The following is an 18,062-nucleotide window of genomic DNA, read 5'->3' on the forward strand; positions in this document are numbered from 1 at the left end:
CAGCCAAACCACACCCATGGAGGTGGGTACGTGGTGGGACCGCCGAGCCACCTCAGAGCTGACAGACTAAGCCGCATGTAGGGAGCCCTGGCAGGTAGGAAGGGAATAAATGGGCTTTCTGGGAAATGAGATCCTTCATGTGCACGCTGCCCTTGACCATCTCCACATGAGAGTTTCTGATCCGGTGAGTTGGGAAGCCTCTTTTCTGTTGCTAGCATTTTTGTCTAGTGGTATCTGTCTGGGTGGACAACTGAGACGGTTTTGCAGAATTTCCTCTATGACGACCCAACCGCTCCCAAGAGCAAGAACAATGCCGAAATGGAGCACTGTGCCCTTGTTTGGCCATGGTTTGCACGTCTTATTTAAAGACAGGAGGTAAAGCCTGCCCACCCTGCTCCCAGCACTGTGGACAGCCACGCACTGCATGTCTCCCTGCCCTACTGTCACTCTGGGGTGGCTGGGACAGGAGCTGCTCAGCTGGGAAGGAGCCAGCAGATGCCCAAAGCCCTGCCTGGCTGCAGGGAACAGGCCAGGGGAGATGGTAGCTGGTGGATGGGTCTGGTTGTGCCATGGTCCAGAGGCCATGGGGAGGTTCCTCCTGCTCCAGGTGGGCATGATCCAGGCACCTCTGCCCTCTGAGGGTTTTGGGCTTTAATGGACGCTCTTCCTGTGCCCTTACTGCTTGTCCCTAAGGCAGGGAGATGTCCACCTCGGGAGCAGACCTAGTCCACCCCAGTGTAACTCTCACCCTGCCACATGCTCCTCACACCATCTAGCGCTGCACCCCCTGGAGAAGCTGTGGTGTCCATAGGGATGCTCCGCATGCAGTGATGGAGGCATCCCGTGTGCCCGTAAGGAGATGGAACCCCCCTTCCCACGCTCCCCTCAGCACCCGAGGCGCAGGCAGGACACTGTGCACACACCCCCCCAGGTATGGACTGTTTAATCTTGCACCCTTGTCTCATAGTTCAGCATCAAGGACGCTCTTCCCACGTGGCAATGTCCCCTGGACCTCCTGCCCAAGCCCCACGCTGTGCTCTGGACCCCTCCCCAGAGCTGGCTGCATCTGAAGAGCGTTGCCAGCTTGCAGGAGCCTCTGGAAGAAGCAACCCAGCAAGCCCACAGGTGAACCCCACTGCAAGTCACACCGTCAGGGGTGGAAAATGGTGCAGTGAACCCCCAGCCCTGCCTGGCACAGCTCTCCCCCCTACCCAGTGTGCAGGCAGGGGCCATCCAGGCAGACGGGGCTTGTTACCCGGGGCCAGGCACAGCGCCAGGTTTGGGGGAGACAGGCAATGCCCTGGGGAGGGGATGCACAGTCACAGCAAGGGGTTTCTGGGGGCACCTTGCACCGTTTTCAGGGTGCTGCCTTGTCCCCGTCCTGCACTGATCTGCTTCCCCTTGCACCAGGGCACCGTCCTGCTCTCGCAGGCTGCCGGGGCAGTGGCAGGTCTGGTGGACACATCCGCAGGGGACAAGGGGACAGCATGGCCCAGCCTCTGGCTGTGCCACCTCCCTTATGTCCCCGAGGGGCTCGGTCCCTCTGCCTAATTGCTGGTCCTGGTTGTGTCCTCCTCGCACTGTGGGCTGCCCGTCCCCCTGCCAGCACCGACGCTAGCACAACGTGGGACCGGAGGCTGCTCAGTGCGCTGGTGCCCAGGGTGATTTGCAGACATCTCGGTGAGGGCATCAGCCATGGCTTGGCGGACAGTTTCTGTCAGTTCAGGGACATCCTTTGGGCTCAGGCCCTGGGTTTCTACCTTGGGGAGGATTCGGATGGTGCACGTCCCTGGAGCGAGAAGGGAAAGGCCGGGGATGCTGTTAGACAAACCCACCAGGAAGCAGGTCTTCCCACCAACGTCCTCCACCACCAGCTGCCTCCCCACACCTCAATGTCCCACAAAGAGACCTCCAAGCCCCACGTGCCTCATCCTCACCACCAGCCCTGCCTTCCAGCAACAGGGCTTCTTGTCCATCACTTACCGGAGGTGAATTTCTTATCCTTGGAACTGAAGAAGTCCCAGTATGGGGAGATCACGATGGGGAAAATGGGAACCTGTAGGAGATGGAGGGTCAGGGTGTCCTCCATGCAGACGCCCTCCCCAGGTGGGACTCCAGCTCCTGCTGTGCCCCAGGCTTCAGCAGGTCCCCGTCCCCTCCCTGGGTCCTGCATAGCAGTGTGCCTGTCCCTGGGGACTGCAGACCCAAAAAGACCCTCATGCCCCTTATCCCGCTGCCCCAGGGTGCACACCCACTCCACTCCATCAAGGGCCTTACCTGAGCCTGCACGGCCAAGTGGAAAGCCCCGCGCTTGAAGGGCAGCATGGATTTGTCCTGGTTCCTGGTGCCTTCAGGGAAAATCAAGACTCGGAGCTGCACGGGACAGGGAGAGACCTGTGCATGGACCCTGACCAGACCACCCTGGGACCTGCTATGTCAGTCCTCCCCGCACCCCCCTTGCCCCATCGGTGTTTGCTCCCTGACTCCCCCCTGCTGCCAGACCCCCTCACATTTTCACGCCGCATGGTCCTGGCCGTCTGGGAGATGACATCGATTGCATCTTCTCTTTTGTGGCGGTCGATGAAGATGATGCCACTGAGCCAGCAGGCCCACCCCACGATGCCCATGTACATGAGCTCCTTCTTGGCGACGGGCACACAGCGGTCAGGAATGACCTCCACTATGCCTGGAGGATGGATGGGAGAGGAAAGGATTCGTCCCTGCCCAGTGGCACCCAGAACCAACCAGCCCTGTGGCTGTAGTGACCTGGCATCATCTCCCAGTGTCCCAACCCTCTCTCTGCAGCACACCCATAGCCCCGAGCTCCTGTCCCACCAGCTCTTCTGACCTATGCCTACCACACTGCCCTGTACAAATCCTGGTGCTGGCCTCGCTGGGACCCCCCAAAGTGAGCCTGGTCCACCCCTGCAGCACCCCAAAGACTGTCCATGCAGTGATGAGCCCCCCCTCTCCCTTGCACGTACCCATGAGGTCAAGAGAAGCTTGGTGGTTGCAAACTATCACATAGGGCCCCTTGATGTTCAGGTGCTCAGAGCCCCACACCTGCATCCTGATGCCATAGAACCATTTGAGGGGCAGGATCGCAGCACGCAGGAGCCTAGGGCAGAGGAACACATGTGGGGAGCTGATCAACACAGAGTGGGGCTGCTTGATTTTTTCCAGCCCTTCACATTCACTCAGGGAGCAAGGTGCAAGATGGGCCAGGCTAGATCTGGTCTACATGAGCAAATGGTGTGTCCCAAGGTGGATCTGTATTCAATCTCAGTGATGCTTTGCTTTTCTAAGCACATTTGTAGCCTGTATAGCTCAGAGCTAACCTTATAACCATCCCCAAGGTGAGACCAGCTGCTGTCTCAGTAGTAGAAAGTCTGCACTGGAGCTGCTGATGAAGAAGAATGGCCAGCACAAGCTGGTGGGAGGAAAAAAAACAGGCTTTTTGATGTCTAGGGATGATGGGAAAGCAAGAAGAGCAGGGATGGGATGTCTGCCTGCAGCCAAGGTGCAAATCATCACATCCCACTGAGGACAACTGCCTCTGGCCAGGTGACCCTCACCCTAAGGCTCCCCCACATGCACAGCTGGATCTGTGTGTGCAGGCTGGAAACCCAGACACCAGGGGAAAAGAGCAGGGAAGGGAAAACCAACTCAGCTTTATGCATTAGAGGAAATCACAACAAATAGCTCCACTGGACCTGCAGTGTCGGGAAGAGATGGAGGTTTCATCTGAGCAGATGGAAGGGGGAACAAGGAAGAGTGGTGTCACCATCCAGGGAAGGTTGGACAGGAAGGGTAACATCAGGATGGCAGTGCTGATGAAGGGTGACACTCAGTATGAGAATAACAAGAGGAATGGAGGGAGGATGGAGCAACGGGGATTGCAGCACACACAGTGGAGATAAAAAGCTGGTACACTTTCGGTGTTGAAATGAGGCACTCTCCAACCCACAGCATGAAGAGTACCTGTGCCAGGGTCCACACATCTGGCAGCGATTGGTCCCAGGGAGCCCTCAGGGAACAGGACAGGGCTGTCAGCAAGAGCTCAGCACCAGGTAGGGATGAGAAGAAGTTTGGGAGGAGAGAGTAGAGGCAGGCACAGAGGGAGAAGGAATCATGATGCTTAGAGGGTCCGTGGTATCAGAAGACCACCCATCCCTTGGGAGACACAGGCTCAGGGATCCCTGTGTCTGCAGAGAACCTAAACACTTGTGGCAATGCCCTAAAGCCAGGACTAATGACAGGAACATGCTCCAAGCCGGAGGCTTTGAGATTTGGAGGCTAAGGAGGAGACAGAGCTGGGTGTGCTGCTCTGGCAGAGGATGGCTGTGAGGTGTCGGTGGGACAAGATAAGGCAGTGTGAGTCACTGCTGCATCACACCGGGTATTTCCACTAAGCCGGAAGCATTTGTGCCAGGGCTTGGAGCACCTCCGGATGCGTGCGTGTGTGCATGCACAGCTTTTCTGCATGGAAAGGACAAGGGAGAGAGGCTGCACAATGGACTGATAACATCAAACCTCTGACCATACTCCTGCCGAGGGCCTGAAATCCATCAGCACAAATATGTGATGGCTCGAGCTCAGTAAATACCACAAGCTCAGATATTTTTCACTCTGACATAATTATATCCCTTCTGGTATGTTATCATGCCCAGGAATCCAGTAACAAGATTGCAACACCTTGAAAGCAATCAGACCTTCCTCTAGTGTTGCACAGCGATGTTATCTATCTTGGCTACCACCACCCTCGAGCACAGCTGACAGAACCAGCACACGACTCGCCGGGACATGACTGCACCATGCCCGACAGCTGATGGCACTAAGACATCCCAAAACCCCTCTGCCAAAGTGCAGTCCCTGGGGCTCTTGCGGAGCAAGACCTCGCTGTGCTGCCAGGGAGATGGTAATGCGTATGTTTTTGCATTCTGCTAATGATTGTACCTCCAACCTCTGCCAAAACCCCCCTATCACCCACCTAACTGATGACTCCAATGATGCGATCGCCAAGAACAATCCCTTTTACCCTACACCATCCTCCAGGGACCACTGGTCCCAACCCAGCTGGCCAACTCCATTGTGGCGTAACCCTCCCTGGGCATGGCCAGCACCTCTTCACCACACCACAGGGTGCAGATGCACCCTTCATTGCCACATGGACATGACCACAGCCCTCGCTGTGGCCTCAGGGCTCAACCACCGGCCATAACACAGCTGTGGGTATGCCCAGAGCAGGAGAGAACATGTGTCCACAAGACCACGTGAGCTCCTCCATTGCAGCCAAGCCCCAGCCATCTCCACATCAGAAGCGCATCCCCAGGCCATACTCACTTCATGTTCTCCACGGAGCGTCCCCGAAGAGCCGCAAAGGGGGACAGGAGGGTGGCCATGGCCACAATCCAGCAGTTGAAGAAGGCCACCTTGCAGAAATAGTGGAAGGTGGCATTGTACCGGTAAAGCAGCAGGGCTGCCAAGGGGAGGAGGAGCAGCAGCCCATGGAGCAGGACCACCTCCAACATGCTGCCCCGGTGGGAGGATGCTGGGGAGCTCAGCCCGTGTCCCCAGGAGCAAGGCGAGTGGAGCAGCGGATGCTGAGGAGCGTGGCAGGTGAATCAGGTGTATCAGCAGAGCAGCATGTGGGCGTTTGGGGCTGGTCCAGGGGAAGGTGCTGTGTGTATCTCACCCTGTACAGAGGCCTGAGGATGGATGGCTCAGACGGGAGGCAGGCTACCCCGCCAAGGGTGGACAGCGGTGGTGAGTCAACGCCAGGGACCCTGGCTCACCCAAGGTGTCACTGCTGATAAGTGCCCTCCTGGGCTGTTAAAAGCCATTGCAGTGCCTCCAACTTGATGCGATCAAATCTGTTGCCCACAAAAGTGTCCATGCTCTGGGCACCTCTCCTGGCCACAGGGATCCCACCCCTGGGAAAGGGGGATCTCAGCTGGTAGGGACAGTGGGAGATGGATTTGGTCCACGCACATCACCCCGGCAAGGCTTGTTGCAGATTCCTGTTGGCATCATGGCTAATCCCCAAACCTCATCCTGCAGAGTATCAGATTATTGGAAAAATATCTCCCTGCCACTCCCTGCCTGGGTCTGCAGCAGGCACGTGGTACCAGTGCTCCCCATCTCTCTGCTCCCCCCCAATCTGGGCTGCAGGAGCCCCTCTGCCCTTCCTCTCCCAAGGCCCAAGATCTGTCACCGAGGTCCAAGCAATGCCACAGGGGTCTGAGCCCTGCCACCCCCCCTGCTCCCACCCTGGGCTGAAGGAGATGCCAGCCCTCGCCCCAGTTGGCAGCCAGGGGCTGCATTGCGTTAGGTGTTTACATAGGTGCAATTAGCATGCACAGGGCTGTAATTAGCCTCTCCTCCCGCTCTGTTGCTTTCGCACTGGGCACGCAGGATCCAGGCCAGCTCTGGGGTGCCCTGCGGAAACTCTAGCCTTGCTTTTAAAAAGCAAGTGCTTGTTATTGCAGAGATAACTCTGGTCTGGTCTCAGCCACCAGCAGCATCTCCCAGCCCGGCTGTTCTGTGTCCCAAGCCCTGCCAGGGACATCCGCATGCTGCTGCCCAGACCCATCGATTCACCTCTGACCCTCGGGGCAGGAGCCTGGGAGCAGAGAGCCCTGCTCATGCCTTCCCATAACAACCCTGCCAGGGCTCTGGGGCAAACAGCCCCATTATAGCATGCTGGGGAGAGGCATCACATCACCTGGGTCAAACCCAGCAGCGCTGCCCCTCATCTGGCACAGCCTACCTTCAGCAAAACCGCTCTGCGTCTCCCCTGCTCCGTTCCTCTCCATGCCCATGGCTGCTCTTTCCACCCACACCTTCTCCCTGCCCCTGCTGATGTGGGTGCAAACAGCTACCTTCGGGCTCCCGGCTGTGCGATGGTCTCCACGCTGCCAGCTGAAGGCTGCCCCAGTTCAACCAGTGTGACCCAGAGAGGGCTCCAAGGGTTACTTCCACCACGGGTGTTGCAATCCCCATTGCTTCATCCTCCCATTCCTCTCATCATTCTCATATTCAAGCTAAGATTGGGCCATATCTTGAGCCCACCCTTCCTGTCCACCGCATCCCCAGGTGACTCCTCGCCTCCTTCTTCCCTTTCTGTCTGTACGGATATGGAAACCTTTGTGCACCAGCCTGGCTTCCTGTCAAACTCAGCTCAGCTTTTGGATGGTCTCCTTCACTTCTGCTCCTGCTGCTCTGCCCAGCCAGTCTCACAGCCTCTCGGGGTGCTCCCAGCTGCAGATGTACCTTCATGCCGCAGCCCAGGGTGGCTCTTTTGCTCCGCATTGAGGAGCTGCTTCTCCAGCTTCAGCAGGAGCCAGGCTGAGCTTTGCTGCAGGGAAGATCTGCCTGTGCCGGAGCACAGCTCAGTCCTGAACCCGGGGAGGATGAGCCCTCCTTTCCATAGGGACCCCAGAAGAGAGACAGGGCAGTCCTCATGCCTGAGGAGAGGATTTAGGGTGCAACTGCCTGGGCACCATCTTTCTGCATGCTCTGAGCTCCAGATGACCACCAGCCCTGAAGTCTCCTGCTAGGAGCTCTGCTCTTAAGGCAAACCCTCCTGATAACTGACACACAGAATCACACAGAATCACTAAGGTTGGAAAAGACCTGTAAGATCATCAAGTCCAACCTAAAAAAAAAAAAAAAACCAAAAAAACCACACCAAAAACCAACCCACCCCACACCATACAGCACCATGCCCATCAAGCCACATCCCACAATGCCACATCCACACGCTCCTTGAATACCTCCAGGGAGGGTGACTCTACCACCTCCCTGGGCAGCCTGTTCCAATGTTTCACTACTCTTTCAGTAAAGAACTTTTTCCTAATATCCAGCCTGAACCTCCCCTGGCACAACTTGAGGCCATTCCCTCTTGTCCTGTCACTCGTCACTTGGGAGAAGAGACCAACACCCACCTCCCCGCAACCCCCTTTCAGGCAGTTGTAGAGAGCGATGAGGTCTCCCCTCAGCCTCCTCTTCTCCAGACTGAACAACCCCAGCTCCCTCAGCCGCTCCTCATCAGAATTGTGCTCCAGACCTGTAACCCCACAGTGGTCAGAGCAGGGCTGTCACCCCTAAGTGGGGTTGGGGAAAATAGCAGAAGCAGGGGACAGCCTCCAGCATCCAAAACACATCTCCCCTTTTTTCCTGGTGAGCAGAGGGGACACCGAGTCCTAGGGAACCCCACACTGCAACCCCTTTATCAGGTGGCTGCCCTGACCACATCCCCACCAGGAACAAGCTGCAGGCCAGATCTAGCTCTCCCATTGCTGTGCTCAGCCAGGAGCATCCCATTCTGCTTCCCAGCACCAACCATCAGCAGCTCCCTGTATTGCCCCAGCACCCACCCCCTGCACCGGGTGCAAGAAGCTCACGCCCTCCCAGCCTGGAGGCAGCCCTGCACTCAGGCACAAAGCCAGCAGTCTGGGTAATTAGAGATGCTTAATTAGTGACAGCAGGGTGCTTTCTTAACAAAGCAAATTAATTACAGGCAATGTGCTGCATTGAGCTCTGAAGGGACTAATGAAGACCAGGACCACCTGGGCTGGCATCATCCGGCCCCCACCCACCCACCCACAGGGACACAGCGCAGCTCGTGCCGCAGAGTCCTCATGGCTTGGCAGAGACATGTTGTCCAGCTAGGGTTGGGATGTCACGCCTAACCTGCTGGGGATGAGCCCGCTGCAGAGCATGGAGATAAAGCCTGTCCCTGTTTGGGGTCACGTTGTCACCTGGGGTTTGGTGACGGGCTTCGTGACACCCCCTGCTTTGGGGTGGTTCATGGGGAGGAAGCCAACGTGCCCAGCAAAATGCGTGAACGCTGGGCACGTTGGCTTCCTCCATGTGACCCACCCCGAAACTATGTGTATCATGGAGCACCCATGCTCAGCACCTGCAGGATCTTCTGGGGTTGAGAGCTGGGACATGCAGGAGAAACCATCTTGGGAAACATGGAGCTCACAGCCTCTCCTCCACCACGTTGTAGTACTCTGCGGAGAGAAAAGGGGACCTGGAGGATGTGCAATGGCCACCCCCAGGGTCCAACGGATGGAAGGAACAGGGAGGGCTCAGCCTTTGACTGGGGGCTGCCCAGTTGATGCATGCTTGAGGGCAAGACGTTCCTTGTGGAGGGACGTGGGGAGAAGGTGTCCTTACCTGATGCTGGTGGGATGTCGGCTCCCACAGTCCCCGTGGCGCTGGGGGGTGGAGGGGGTGGCACCGCACTGCTGGAGAGGAGCAAGGACAGGAGTAAGTGCTGGCCTTGTGTTGCCCCTTGTGTCCCAGCTTGGGCTGGAAGTCTTGTTACACCAGGGGCCGCAGGGACACGCACGCAGCCCCGCGCTGGGTGGCATAAAGCAGCACCCTCGTTACTCACACCTCCCCATCCTCGGCTAATAAGCCTGTGCCCAGATACCGCACAGCCGCCGGTCCCCGATCCCGTGCCAGGACCGGCCATGCCAGGATAGGAGCAGAACTGGGGTAGGGGAGGTAGTGATGGTGAAAAACCACAGCCTCCTCTTCGTCTTCGGTCTGCAAAGGCACCACCATCGCCTGCGGGGAGGAACAAAAGGCAAGGCTGTGCCGGGCCTCTTTCGGCAGTCGTCTCCCCGGGGCACTGCTCCCGAAAGCACCAGTGAGAAGGTTCCCACAGAGCCGCACTTGGCTGCGATGCCGCCGGCACGGCACGGCACGGCTCTCCCAGGGTCTGGCTGGGTGGGCTCGATCCCACACAAAGCCCTGCGGTCGGCCAGCGTGGGAACCCAGCTGCTGGGGACACGGGGAGGTGGCAGCCCCACAGATGGGACCTCAAAATGCTGCTGGGAAGAGCCTGTTTGATCTGGCCACTGAGATTCGACAGGCAGGGTCTGGTCTTGGCCAGCATGGTGAACTGGTGGGTGCTGGGCGGGCAGCACGGGAGGGTGCGTGCCTAGAGATGCCAGCTGGCAGCGAGCGAGGCAGCTGCCCACAGCCCAGCTCTCGCCCCCGCCGAGAAATCAGCATTTGTTTCCCCCCACGGAGATGAAATGTTTAATATGATTTTGGTTCGAGATGGACTTTTAAATGAAAGCCCTTGCAGAGCCATCCTGCCTAATGAATAGTGCTCAGCCTCGCTGCTCAGCCGCCGCAGCGCAGCGCTGCACCCTGCCCGCGCCGCAGCACGGAGGGAGGGTCCTGGCTCTTCCCAGCTGGGCTAAATCGCCTCCCAGCAGCCTGGATGTGATCTGTGCTGGCAGAGCTGGGGGTCAAACAAGCACAAAGAGCCCCAAAATCCCAAGGTGCTCCAGAGTCTGGACTGACATGGGCTGAGACTACCCAGCTTCTGCGCCCAGAGGGGTCCCACGCTGTGCCGAAGCGGGACACAGGCAGCCCGCTCTCCTGAGTGGCTCTGGAAAGGTCCCTTTGCCTGTGTCTTTGGTCCTTTTGGTCCTATGGTCCCTTTGCTCATCCAGCATCCCTAATCCTTACCTGGGCAGCAGCTGGGGATGGTCCGAACCCAAAGGATGTCAGTGCCGACACAGCCAGGCTGTTCATCACCACCTGGTGCATTTGGGAGTTTTGAATCATCATCAACTCGATTAAATCTGCCAGAGAGTAAGGGGCTCTGCATCAGAGAGAGATCAGAGCAAGGGCACAAGAAATACGGCCATGGGGAGTGCCTGGGATGGGGCGGCACCAAGGCTTGTCCCTGTGCCCAAGCACTGGGAGCTAAGCCAAACTCCCCCCACTCCAATTTGGAAGGCCCATGTGGCACTTAAAAATTATTTTGCTTGGATAAAGCTTTAAAATAGCCGTATTTCAGCCTTTTCTTATTTGCAAATGTGATTAAACATCTGGTCTGGCTTACTGAAGGCTGCTCACAAAAGGTGATTAGTGGTGCTGGAGGCATCAGACTTTCCGCCCATTCGGAAGAGAATTGCTCCAGTCCTGGCAGTGCTCAGCGGCTTGGCAAGCCTCTGCCTTGGCACCAGACGGCAGAGCCGGTGTCCTGGGGGTGGCACCGCATGGGGAGCACGCCAGGGTCAGCTCCGCTTTGCACCACGTCACGCACGGGGGAGCTCAGAAACTCCCCAAGGAGGCAGGAGCTGGAGCCGGACCACGGGAGCTGATCCTGTCTCCATTCCCAGCAGCAAGCACCTACGGAGCTGGGTCCAGGAAAGGAGCAGGCTGGGGATGCTCGGTGCCTCCCCAGCCCCCGCCTGGCTCCGCAGGAGGAGCTGGGACCCGGGGTGGCCGTGCGCATACAGGTTAGCGTCCCGGTCCCCTTGACTGGATGCCCAAGCTGTGGCGTGGCTGCTGAGGGCAATCCGGCTGCAGGGAAAGCGCAGCGTCTGACTCTGCATCCCCATTAAAACATCCCCATTTGCCGCAGGCGTAAAGTTCCCCTGCAAAATGCCTGCAAACCTGCTGGAGGGGCTGCCTCCGAGATCCTGCTGGCTTTGTGCACGAGACCCTTGAGCCCCCATTAGCCGGAGCCCTGGGAAAAAGGGGGTTTGGGCATCCCCGTGTCCCACATGCCAGATCCCAAAATGCTTTCACAGCTGCAGGGACAGCCTCCCAGGGCACCCATGAGGCAGCCGACCCTCCAGCGAGGAGCATTACAGCACAACCCGGGAGGTGGCCAGAGCCAGAGACACGAGGAGGGAGCGGGCCAGCAGCCAGGCATTGAACCAGGAGGAGAAAGCACACGAAGGGCTGGCAGCTCTTAATGGATCCCACCCGTCCCGCAGGAAAGGCAGCCAGCCCCCACCGCAGGCCTGCGAGGGGCCGGGCTGGGGTCTCCGTTTTCTTCCCACACCGATTTCGAGAGTGCCCTTTCGTCCGTGTATTTTTAGAGACAGCTCAACCTTCCCCCCTCCCCACAAGGCTGCGTGGCTTCGCCCACGGCATGTCTCGGGGACCGCGAGCCCCCCCTCCCCGTGCCTCTGCTGTCTGCTCCCCCAGCCCAGGTTGCTGGATCCTGGGTTGTACAAGGTTGGCGAAGCCCACGGGCTCTGGGGCTGGCACGTGTTTCCTCCAGTCCTGCCTAGCATGGCCAAGGAGCCCGTATTACCCTGACTTTCCCTGGTGATGCTCCCTACACCCACATGAAACGGGGTTTTGGAGAAGAAGGAGAGGTGGATTTCAAAAAACAGCCCCAAACCATTCCCCGGGAGCATCCTGGTGTGGCCAAAGCCAGCCCAGACTTCAAGGTTGGTAAAACCACCAAAAATTCCGTCTCATGGGGCAAAGCAGCCATCAAAGCATGGTGTGGCCAGCCCTGTGAGGCTGCGGAGGGGGGTGCAGCCCCCCTGCCTGCTCCTCATCCTGAAAAGGCTGGGAAAAAAAGAAGAGGATGAAGTTAAGCTGGTTTTAATGCTGACCTCTACGACGTCTACCATCACGCACCTCCCCGGATGTGTAGGGGTCCGGCGGGGGGGGCCAGGGCAGCCACGGTCCCGGGAAGCTGCTGGAGGATCATCACTGGCTGCTGGGGCACCGGCACGGCCCCATGGGGAGATCGCTGAGGTTGGAGCTGAAAGGCAGGAGGGGCAGGAAAACCCCAGGGATCTCCCACTCCTGCTTTAATTTAGTGCCCTGTTAGTGCTGGAGCCGGGGAGGCGAGGGGAGAGGAGCTGGTGGCAGGGAGGAGAGCAGCGCTGGCCCCGGGGGGAGCAGGGATGAGAGCCGAGGAGGAGGGGGTGGCTTGCACTGACCCCCCTCTTTCCAGGGGTGCAGCCCCGCAAGCCTGGGTGAATTGCACGCCTGGCAAGTTCCCACCCCCGGGGACGCGTCTCCGTGCAGAAGTGGCCTTCCCGGGGACCCGGGGTCTGCAGGGAGCTGGGAGGCATTTTGCAAAGAGCCCCATCTCAGACCGGGTTTGCTGCCCCAGATCCCAGTGCCCACCCAAACCCCGACCTCAGCCCCTCTCCTCCCACCCATCCCATTTTCCCCACCCTACTCTCGTGAGCCCTGACTATCCCACAACTCCAGAGACGGAGCTCCTCTCCAGGGCTTACCCCGTGCGGGATGACATATGTCCCTGCTGGGGTGTCCCCCCAGCCCCCATGGGGGTCCCCCGCTGCCCCCACCTCCATGGTTCGGGGAGGCACACAGGCGATGGGGCGAGCAGAGCTGCTGCAGGCAACGGGCTCGTTGCTATAGCTGGGGCTAAACAAACCCTCCCCGGAGGTTTGGCCAGTGGAGGAGTGTCCCTGGGCTGGTTTTCCCTGCAGTGTACCCCCAGGATAACCCCCCCACTGCAAAAGGCTGTGGGGCAGGGATGGCTTGTGCCCCCCCCCGATGGCATTTCTGAGCCTGCAGGACAACGTTCCCTGCAGGGAAGCGAGCTGGGAGCAGGGGGCTGCAGGTTTTTCCAAGCCCTGCTACTGGTCCCAGTGGCAGGGGAGACCTGGTCCCAGCACTGGGGCTGCTCAGCCCCACTGGCATCTCACAGCTTGTGGCTTTGGGAGCTTTCCTAAAATCCCAGGTCCTGGCATGCTGTGGTCTCCACAGGTCACATCCATCGCAGCCAGTGGGAGACGGGTCTGCTCCTGCCCTGTGGCTCGTGCTCTCGGTGCCTCTGTTTCCCAGTCTCGGGGGCTGCATTTCTGAGCTGGGAAATATATGGGGATACTGAGCGCAAACGCAGCCACCCCGGGACAGATCAAAGGTCGCTCAGCTGAGGGATAAGAGGGAAAACCTTCAATGACAGCTCCCTGCCACCTTCTCCTGAGCTTTGGCAGTCTGGGGCTCTGGGGCATCCCAAGCCAGAGGCGATCCTGTCTTTAACAGCCTTTTCTTTCCAGTTTAAGGACTGTTGCCTTGCATGGCCTTCGAGCCCACTGCTAGGTCACCTCCCCCGGCAGAGAAATGGGAAAACAAGGATGGGGCGGGGGCTGGCGGGATATGCTTTCCCGTTGGAGCGGCTCGCTCCTCGCCACACCGCCTCTTTGGTTGGGACTTATTGAAAGGTCCTTTCAAGCACTGGTGGAAAGCACCTGGAGGGCCCAGGAGGCAGCTGCAGCGTGTCCCTGTGGGGCTGAGCCGTGTCACCTGCACCTGGGGGATGTCAGAGCAAACCTGGCGAGGTGCCTTTGCAGGGTGTTGGGAGACAGGTCTGGGTGAGAGTCTGGGATAGCTTTGGATGTCAGGCTGGGATCGGATCTACAAGGCTCTGATGTGCCTGCCGTCGGATGGAGGCATCCCTGCCTGTGCACCACAGGTTTGGGATCTCCGTTGGTGGAGGGAGAAGGTCCTTCCACCCCACGGGATATCCCCTTGCAGGTCCTCAGAGACAACATCCCCAGGCACACGACGAAGGCACAGTGGCCGGGGATGTCGCTCAGCCCTGCCGGTGCCAACTGAGGTCTGGTCCCCAGGGTGCCCGTGGCACAGTGCCAGGTGCCCTGGGTCCCACTCCCAGCCTCGTGGACCCCTTCCCTAGGGAAGCAATGACCCCCCATGGAAACCCAGGCAAGGCTTAGCATGAGCAGGAACTGATTACACCAGAGCCTGGCTCCAGCCTGCTGCTCTCCCCTACCACGAGTCCCTCCCAGGGTGCTCCCAAGGGGATTTGTGTCCAGCAGACCAAAACCAGCTCATGTTTTCTGTTTATCTCCCCCTGGCCAGAGAGCTCTGCGTGTCCGAGCTCATCCCAGGGAAACACTGCGGCTAGGAACAGTGCGTCTGCACAAAATATTTAAGCCCCAGCAAACCCGTTGCAATGAAAAAGCACTTTCTCCCCCCAAAACAGCCCAACTTCCCACTAGCCTCAGGTATCTTTCCTCCACCTCCATCAGCTGCATTTCCCCAGATCACTCTTCTGGGTGATTATTTCCATCAATATTACATCCAAAATCCACAGTCCAGCGATAGTGCAGATCTGGGAACTTTTCCCAGGAACCCAGGCAGCAGCCAGCCCTGTTCACCAAGCGGGAACAGATCTCTCCAAAAACTCTTGTTCTGCCCCAAAATGGCACTGGAGACATCCCCAGATGCCAGGGGAGGAGCACTCCGAGGCCGGCTGCCTTAGCCCCCCGCCGTTGGCTCCAGTCGGGCTATTTTCTGCATGATTAGATTTTGCTCTGTGTTCCTAATTTCTCCAAGCCCCTCTGGATTATTTCTCTGCCTTTTGTTATAACTCCCAAATTCCCATTATTTGCATATTTAATTACTGTGCTGATTACCCCCTGCTTCTGGCAGAGCCTGGCTTGCTCTGAACAGAGCCCGGGTGTCCGTCTCGCTGGTGCTAATACTGTTCTCATCTGTAAGAAGGATTCAAGCGGCAGGGCGAAGGGCTGAGCAGCGTAAGGAAACCTTCTGCCAGCGGTGGGACAAGGGGAGACAGGGGACCTGCTCTGAACGTCCTCAGGACCCACCATGGCAGCCTGAGCCCCTCTGGGGGTGTTATTAGCTGCCCTCCTGCAGCGTTGCAGGACAGGACACGGGCTGGGGCTCCAGCTATGGGCAGGCTCTGCTTGGCTGCAGCCTGTCACCATGGCATGTCCCTTTTTAAGTCCCCAGGCACATCTGTCATGCAGAGAGAAGGTTTGAGCATCAGTGGGAGAGAGGGAGCAGGAGATGCAGGCACCATGCACCCACCCATGCATGTCAGCCCGGTTCTCAGTCTTCTTTAAATCACAGCGTCATTGAATTAGGGCTGCAGATATCAGAGCGGGGGTAATCCCTGCCCAGGCCCCCTTGGGCAGGAGCACTCATGGCCTCCCACCTCCGAGTGGGAGGATCGACTGCCAGGTGATGGATGGATGCTGAGCGGCATCATTAGTGCTGGCCAGGAAAGCACGGTCTGCGCACAGGGAAATGCAAATGTCAAGGCATGTGGGATGGGGACAGAGAAAGGCAGCCGTGGCTGTGCTGTCCCCAGGACACTGCCCAGAGACATCTTTCAGAGGTAGAAATGACCCTCCGGCCTGAGACACCACCTCTTCTCACGAAGGAGGTGGGGTGAGGACCCCCATCAGCCAACTCACCTGCACTGGGCAGAGGTGACAGCCCAGGACCAGTTTATGCTCCCCGTCTTGGCATGCTTGGTGATGGCACATAAGCCATCCACATGTGCATCATAGAAAACCAGAGCTCAGGAGGGATCAGAGGATTACAAAGTTCTGGTGCGGATGGACCCCAGTAAGAGCCACCTCACCGAACCCAACCCCTAGACCGAGATGTGTGCCGAGAGACGCCCTGAGGATGCTCAGCAGGTACTACTAGCCCTCGCTTTGGAAGCTCTTGAGCCTCTCTCTTACTGTAAGTCTTGTTCTGGAAACTCTCACCTAAATCTCCACCCTAAATCAAACCCAAGGCCAGGAACTCAGCCCCATCCCCTGTTTAGGCAGAGGAGGACAGTGGTCCTGAAACAGGGTCGACGCTCTGGGGACCAGGAGGGACGGGCATCCTCTGCCACCGCCTTGGACATGAACCCAACATCTGCACCATGGAGGTGCAAGCAGACACCGCAGCACAAGCCGGGAGCAGGAGGTGATGCTGTGCGAGGCACCTGGAGCAGAAACAACACGATCCAGCCCCTCGGAGGCAGGCGATGCTCTCTCTGCACGTGTCTCTGCTTGCAATGCAGGCAATGAAAGCTTAGCGTCAACAACCTTTGGCAAATTAGCTGAGGAGCAGAGCAGGGGCACCCGAGGCGTGATGGCCAGCCGTCAGACCGGGAACACCGGGATGGTGATGCATCCAGCCCGGATGAGCCGTGCTCTGATATGGCCCGGCAGCAATGACTCAGTGAGCTGCCCTCCGATAACTGGGGGAGGGCAGCAAGGTGGTGGCACATCCCTTGTGCCATCCCCCTTCCCTGGAGACAAATTGGAGCCGGAGTGATTCCCAAAATGAGGAAACACAGGCAGGAGGCAGCAACCTTGCCTAAGACTCATGGAAGATGAAGTAAGCATGACTGAGGCAATACATCCCCCCCATAATCACTGCTGGCTCTCCAGTGGTATGAAAAAACAGCCCAAAAACCAGTTTGTCATTGCACATGAAGACAAACCCCAGATATGGAGTGGCAGCTTGGCAGCCGCTGTCCCCTGTGCTCTGCGTCATGCTGTCACACACAGCCACTCGGGCTCATACCTCTCGGGGATGCTCTGTGGGTCCAGGAGCACGAGTGGGTGAAAGCACCTCATTTTGAAGGCTAATTACAAAAAAATACCACTTTCACCTTCCAGGAGATCTCACGCTGCTGCTGCTTTGAGCCCCATCTTCCCCGAGCCGTCATCGAGCCACCATGGTCTCCTCTGACTCTGAATCGCCCTTCGCAGACCGTTTCCTTCCACAGAGCCCAAGATAAAGCAAAAGGTTGTTGGCGGGGGCTGGGGACACCCTGCTTCTCTGCTGTAAGGTGGGATGGAGGTAACACAATTAGTAATTTCCAGCCCTTGGTAAATGAGCATTTGCCACTTGCAAAAGATTACTGCGAGTGACTTCATTTGCTTTGGAAACGGCTGAGTCACTTGTAATTATGGCCACGCACCAGCAGCAATCCCAGCGCTGGCGTTGGATTAATGGGAGTGCCCGTGGCTGGAGGGCGGCCTCCGGGGAGCTTCCCTGGGGCTTTGGCATGGACACGGAGCCCCACGGAGCCCCACGGTCACTGTTCCCCGCCACCCACGGCTGTGTATGCCCGTGCCGCCACACCAAAGCAATGTGCCTGAGGCAAATCCTCCTGTCCTGTCCCCTCCAGTCAGCCACCACCGTCCCCATCACTGTCACCGTTGCATGCCCACGTGCTGGTCCAGGCGGGGAGCCCGGGGCGGGCTGGAGGGTCCCGGGCTGGCCAGGACTTGCAATGCAGTGAGTTTGACCTTGTTTATTTTCTACTTGCTGCTGCAAAAGAGAGCGACGGCCCTAACGCCAGCAGGGATGGGTAGGTCACCCAGCGCCAGGCAGGTCAAGCCACCATCGTCTTTCCCAGCTCATCCTCACTGGAGGAAGGGCAGGACCAGCTCAGGAAGGCGGAGGTGGCTGGGTGTCACCTGAGGGGTCCCCACTGCTCCCCATCACACCCCCCGTCACACGGGGTC

At 58.4% G+C, this 18,062-nt stretch overlaps 2 protein-coding genes across 2 annotated transcripts; both read right to left on the reverse strand.

Annotated features, from left to right (window-relative positions):
* Window positions 1-1,547: 1,547 nt before the first annotated feature.
* On the reverse strand, window positions 1,548-8,660 carry LOC104257419 (1-acyl-sn-glycerol-3-phosphate acyltransferase alpha). The gene is made up of 6 exons (XM_059830581.1): window positions 8,605-8,660; window positions 2,985-3,118; window positions 2,511-2,686; window positions 2,278-2,373; window positions 1,984-2,056; window positions 1,548-1,789 (listed from the first exon to the last, which is right to left on the reverse strand). The coding sequence occupies exons 1-6, from the start codon at window positions 8,658-8,660 to the stop codon at window positions 1,548-1,550; spliced, it is 777 nt and encodes a 258-aa protein (XP_059686564.1).
* Window positions 8,661-8,988: 328 nt separating this feature from the next.
* On the reverse strand, window positions 8,989-13,106 carry PRR29 (proline rich 29). Its single transcript, XM_059830250.1, has 6 exons — window positions 13,029-13,106; window positions 12,418-12,544; window positions 10,498-10,631; window positions 9,407-9,582; window positions 9,187-9,257; window positions 8,989-9,020 (listed from the first exon to the last, which is right to left on the reverse strand). Exons 1-6 carry the CDS (start codon window positions 13,104-13,106, stop codon window positions 8,989-8,991), a joined length of 618 nt encoding a protein of 205 aa, XP_059686233.1.
* Between the last annotated feature and the right edge of the window lie 4,956 nt (window positions 13,107-18,062).

This window comes from Gavia stellata, chromosome 28 (genome assembly GCF_030936135.1).
Source record: "Gavia stellata isolate bGavSte3 chromosome 28, bGavSte3.hap2, whole genome shotgun sequence".
Taxonomy (NCBI): domain Eukaryota; kingdom Metazoa; phylum Chordata; class Aves; order Gaviiformes; family Gaviidae; genus Gavia; species Gavia stellata.